The following is a 6246-nucleotide window of genomic DNA, read 5'->3' on the forward strand; positions in this document are numbered from 1 at the left end:
ACACACACACACACACACACACACAAACATGTATATATTTTGGAGTCCTGATATGACGCTATGGGATAAAGCACTGGATCGCAAGGTCAGTTTGAACTGCAAGGTTGGTGGTTCAAACCTAGCAGCCACTCCTCAGAAACCCTATATAGGGTCACTGTAAGTCAGAACCAATTCCACAGCGCATAACCACCACTATCATATATATACATGTATGTGTGTGTGTGTGTATATATATTTTGGAATCCTGGTTTGGTGCTGTGGGATACAGCACTGGACCGCAAGGTCAGTATGAACCATAAGGCCACTCCTTATAAACCTTATACAGATCACTATGAGTTGAAACTGACTCCATGGCATTTAACAACAAAAAATATGTATTTTAAAAATAGCGCAAAAGGTTTTTATATCTCATACCTCATAATATGAACTAAATGAGATCCTGATTATTTTGTAACTGCAAAAAGGAAAGGCTACCTTGGTCCTGGTGTGGCGCTGTGGGTTAATGCAGTGTACTACAAAAGTCAAGTTTGAACCACAAGATCGGTAGCTCAATCTCACCAGACGCTCCTCAGAAACACTATACAGGGACGGAACCAACTCAATGGCACTTAACAACCACTCTTGAAAAAAACTAAGTGTCCCTAAACCTGATTAACAGGAACTGTTAATAACGTGCATCTTAAAATTACAATGGGATGTTAACAAGGTTATAGCAGAAATCAAGTCTCTAATATGTCATGGCTCCCAATTACAATTTTTCAATAAGCTACTAACATATATGAATTTCAATGTAAATGAATGGTAATTTATAAAAGGCACTATTCACGATTTATATAGTATATCCAACAATTTCAAAGTGTTGTGTTGTATGCAATAGGTATCACTAACCTAAATTTAATACTAATGGCCACTCTTCTTGTTGAAGCTTCTAGTTAGTTATCCATACAGAATAAACTGAAAGCAGTATTTTCCCTTCCCTGACTTGACCCTCACTAAATGAATGCTAAGTTGGTCACAGAATACCCATTAGCTTCCCTTGGGAAACTTACAAAATTCAAAATGCAATTTATTTTGAATTATAAGTTTATAGTCAAGACATTTCTAATCATGTGGGCGCTGTATTTAGTAACTAACATCATTTTTTAGCTGGCTATTTTGCCTTGTTTTTATACCCATAACAGCATTCTTTTACCTCAAAGGTGGTGAAAATAGTACAATGCAGTGATTCTTGCAGTGAATCCCTATTTCCTAATGCCTCTTAGGTTAAGTGTCAGAAGGTACACTGTAAGGGACTTACAGGAAATAAAAAAACTCAAAATAGTTGGGGGAAACATGGGATTTATCTAGTTAAAAAATAGTACGTATATATAAGAACATCTACACTTGCAGATAATACCCACTTGACCTGGCTTCAATGACTGGATGATCAGAGCTAAACTAGAAGAAGAAAGAAGAGAAAAAAAAAGAGTAATCTGATACAACTTGATGAACTTGACCTACACCTATGGATGCAGTAGCTCAAAAGAGGGAACGAATCTTTACAACAAGAATCATTCCCACCCCCCCTCCATATACAGAGTAGACAAGGATGGGCAACTTGGACACTGGCTACCCAAAATGGGACGGGCTACAAAGGCAAGAAGTGACTGGCTTACAAGCTCTCAAGAGGGAACCTAGATCCAGAGGGCGTGGAGGAAGGTAGAATCTTGTAGAATCCGATCTGTCTGGGCGGGGCTGATGAAATGAAATGTGGATAGGTGTCTTGTGATATAATAGTGAATAATTGTTATCAAGACTGATTGTGAGGGTTGGAAATGTAAAGGTAGACGTTTTGTAGCAAGGAGGGGAGTGACTGACTTCACAATCTAGGAGCAGGGGACCCTGGGACCTTCAAGGGAGAAGAGAGGAGAGCAGGACCCTACCCAGAGAAACAATGACACTAGAGATGGAGGCAGAGATGATGACGTGGAGAGATGGAGCGGCTGGGAACTCTAGACCCAGAGAGGGAGCGGGTCTGTGTGCTGACGACTTGGGGGCAGGCTTGCAGGATATAGCCTTTGGTCGGTTGATGATGCCTGGAGGAGATTGTAATCATGGCAATGAAATGATATACATAGGATGAATGTAAAGCTAAGTTCTCCCATGTAAACTACCACATAATTCACAATAAAACATTAAAAAAAAAAAAAAAGGTACATATAGCAATGAGAGAATAAGCAGCATACTGAAAACACATAAATACCACAGGCCTTTCTTGATGGAAAGTGTTCAGATGTTTCCTAGACATAATTTATTTTGTACGCTTTTATTTGTTTATGTAAGAAAGGAATGCTTGTCCTCATTATCCAAAAACTTCACTTGCTTTAAAGAGAGTTCATACAGTGGAGTTCCTTTACATATGTAAAGAGCACCTGATCTGAGGTAAATTCAACATTAATGCGGATTTCACATGCAGCTCTCCGGGAAACAACAAGGGCAGCAGCCACACACTTTAACTTCACAGGCACCCTAATGAGGTATTCTTTCCTAGCCCAAAGATTATATAGCCTATCTACAATCACAAAGCTGGAGCCGGATTTGAACCCAGACAACCCAATGAAGACATCTGTCAGGAGCCATGGTGCTGATTCTGCTGCCACAGCACTCCCCAGAAGTGGGCTCCCCAGGAGAAGCAATTCATCCCAATGTCTCACCACATCTCTGGGAGGAGCGAGACGATGCACTCTTCTGTCTTTCAGGACTACTGTGAGAACATGAACTGAGAGTGCTCCCCACCCTGCAGTGTGGCAAGGCGGAGACGGTGTTCTACAATACAGAGCTGAGCCTCACTGCAGCCACACTGGAATGTCTTGTGTAGATCTGGAAGCCTGCAAAGGCACAGCAAGCCGAGGTCTCACCCACAAAGAACACCTTCAAAGGCAACATAGGAAGTGCATTTCACATCTCTTGTTGCATGGTTTCAAATGGCAAAGGCATATGTAAACAGCAGTCAGTATCCAAGGACACATATTTTCTCTATAATAAAAACATTCTTGGGCCTAAACAACAAGCTTAAAAATGTCTTCAATTAATTTCCAAACGTCAAATCCTGAGGCAAAAGATAATGATGCATCTAGAAGCTTACAGACCTCTGGAAAACAAAATGATCACAACGCTTTCTTACCTCCCACATGTATACATTATTCTTAACCTGAGATCTTTTTTTCTTATCGCCAACAAAAGGCCCAAATTTTTTGCCTTTTAAAATTGGTTTCGTGGCCCAGACACCTAGAAAATAAAATCAGTATTTTAATACATATTGCAGTTATTTTAAAGATTGAAAGTATTAAAATCACTTCCGTTTTACCAAACACGTAAAGGGCTGGACTGTTGAAAAGCAACATCAGGTGAGATCAAGTTAATCAAATTAAATCAAGTCTTCAATGGAGAGTTTTACTTTTATTCTTTCAACTCTTCTGTATTTTTCAAATATTCTACAAAGAGCCTACATATATTGTTTTTTAATTAGGAAAGAATCTTTTATGTTAGTACTCTTAAGTTTTTCACATGAAGTTGACCGATAATCACCAACACTACTTGAAAAGAAGCACAAAAACAATTAAGAGAAAAAATATTATTATGTAGTGAAATGATACATAATGTTTAAACTACTCTCTCTACCTGTCTACAGATTGCAAATTGCCTCCAATGAACACGTGTTACTTTCATAAGGTAGAAATACAAGTTTACGATTAAATAATTTTGGAGTCTTTTCGCTTGAAGCAGGAAGTTCTCTACTCCCTAGACAAGTTTCCTTAAAACCCAGCAATGTGGGCAGTTCACTCTTCAGAATTTCAAACAGCCAAGATTTGTACTGCTCTGTTGTTTTCTTAAGAAGTGCCAGTGGCATTGTGGGTTAGGCACTGGGCTACTAACCACAAAGTCAGCGATTCAAACCAACCTGCCGCTCCTTGAAGAAAAAGGAGGCTGTCTGCACCAGAAAAGGTTTACAGTCTCGAAAGCCCCCTTAGAGGGTCACAGTGAGTCCAAATTAACTCAATGGCAGTGGGTTTGGCCTTTGGTTTGGTTGTATTGTTACGTGTATTTCTACTTTCTATGTACTGACCACACACGAACCAAGCAGACAAGATGAAGCAGCAGTTAGGTAAAATGGCAAGACTAGCTCAGGAGTCGAAGAGCCAATAACAGCATCACTTTGGGCAAGTACTTCACCTTTCCGCAGCTACAGAACAGAGATTTGGACAAGCTATGCATCCCACCTTTCTTTAAGTCTGGAATAAGTCACATTTGGTAACAGTTAACAATCCGTTGTTGTTAAGTGTTGTCGAGTCAGCTCTGATTCACAGTGGCCCTCCACACAACAGAACGAAACATGCCCAGTTCTGTGCCACCCTCACAGTTGTTGTTATAGTTGTACCTATTATTACTGTCACCTGGTCAGTCCATCCTGTTGGGGGTTTTCCTCTTTTTCTCTGACCCTCTAGTGATTCCTCCTGACAACATGTCCAAAGGATGTGAGACAAAGTCTCACCATCCTGGCTTCTAAAGAGCATTCTTGCTGTACTTCTTCCAACACAGATTTGTTTGTTCTTCCACAGTCTATTCAATATTCTTTGCTAACACCATAATTCAACTGTATCAATTTTTCTCCAGTCTTCCTTATACAATGTCCAGCTTTCACATGCAAGTGAACTTATTAAAACTATTGAAAATGGCTTGGGTCAGGTGCATCTTAGTCCTCAAAGTGACATCTTAACTCTTGAACACTGTAAAGAGGTCATGTGCCAGAGATTTGCCCATTACGTCGTTTGATTTCTTGACTACTGCTTCTATGAGCATTGATCAATCCATTAGCTGAGCTACAAAACCAACTACTTTTGCCTGGACAATATAAATACCCAAAGTAGTCACTGAATACTATTAAATGAGGATTGGGAAAAGCATTTACTAAAAATATATTCACACACAGACATATAAAACTGGAATATTATAAATACAGGGTTTTAAAAGTCGTGCATCAACGTGCTATAGTCCAAGACTGTATTTTGACTAAATTTTTATAGCTTACTTCCCTAGACTTCTTTTTAAAGATTAAGCCATAACAACACACAAGTTTGATTTTTATTCAATGAGAAATCCTACCCAACGGCATTCAGATAATCTAAGGCCATATTCAAATATCTACTGAGGGTCTATGAAACGTCAGGCATTAATGATATAATTAGTCCTGGTGTGGCGCTGTGGGTTAATGCGCTGGACTGAAAAGTCATTTTACAGTAGTTCATACTCATCAGCCACTCCTCAGAAACCTATACAGGGACGCTATGGGTTGGAACCAACTGGACAGTACTCAACAACAACAATATAATGATAAACAAGAAATGAAGGTACCCAAATCAATGTCAGGAGTAGATTAAGAACACAATTACAAAATAACAAAGGAAACATCATAAAATAATCAGACTCATCAGAAGGGAGGGAATCCCATATTTTAAGGAAAAAAGAAGAAATCCAGAGAAAAGGACCATTTGAGCTGAGTTATGGTGGATATGGACGTGTGTGTGCAGGCACCGCATGTGCATGTGTCCATATGTACTCTGGTTTCATCTTTATAATCCATATCTACCCTGAATCTGTGATGGGAAAAAGTTCATAAACACCACATAATCCTGCAAACCTAAGTATAAATCTGTTGCTTGTATGGTGAACTCCCTACCTCAGACGCACCCCAAAGGAAGTCCGGCTACAGTCTTTCCTTCTCCCCATCTCTCTCTGTGACCATGGTAATACACTCACCAAGCCGGGTCTTGTCCACAGCAGATGGGAACAGCCTCACTTCCTCCGGAAGTCCTCGGAGTACATGTTCAGGTACCTCAGCCAGGGTCTCGGTGGCTGCCACAGACTCAGTAGTGTTCTGCAAATCAAGAAACAGAAGGATCAGAACACAGTTAACGTTTCATTTTCCAGCCCAGTAAGCAAATATGCAAAGCGGTAACTGAAACCTGAAGCTGGCAGGCCAAAGCCAAACCCAAGCAATGATGTGAAGCCTTCAGGAGAGGCTTTGGTGTCTGTCTGTGAGGCTCCACAGGGACCACTGCACTCCACGCATGTCTCTGTTCATCTGTTTTGTCCCCGCCACCTGTAGCCATTTTCAAACTATGTAAACTTCGGGCTCAGCGTGGCTTTAAATTCCCACAGGATCTAGCAGCAAAATACAGTTAACGCTGCATTTCAAATCAAAGGCTA

At 40.2% G+C, this 6246-nt stretch overlaps 1 protein-coding gene across 1 annotated transcript in view; it reads right to left on the minus strand.

Annotated features, from left to right (window-relative positions):
* PRDM2 (PR domain containing 2, with ZNF domain) overlaps window positions 1–5911 on the minus strand; it is a 148751-nt gene extending 142840 nt beyond the window's left edge. The window contains exons 1-2 of the mRNA XM_006866370.1: window positions 5797–5911; window positions 3164–3267 (exon numbers count right to left, since the gene is read on the minus strand). Of these exons, the coding sequence (XP_006866432.1) occupies window positions 3164–3172 (9 nt within the window). The 5' untranslated portion in view covers window positions 3173–3267; window positions 5797–5911. The remainder of the gene's footprint in view (window positions 1–3163; window positions 3268–5796) is intronic.
* Between the last annotated feature and the right edge of the window lie 335 nt (window positions 5912–6246).

Source organism: Chrysochloris asiatica, unplaced genomic scaffold (assembly GCF_000296735.1).
Source record: "Chrysochloris asiatica unplaced genomic scaffold, ChrAsi1.0 scaffold00090, whole genome shotgun sequence".
NCBI classification, from domain to species: Eukaryota; Metazoa; Chordata; class Mammalia; order Afrosoricida; family Chrysochloridae; genus Chrysochloris; species Chrysochloris asiatica.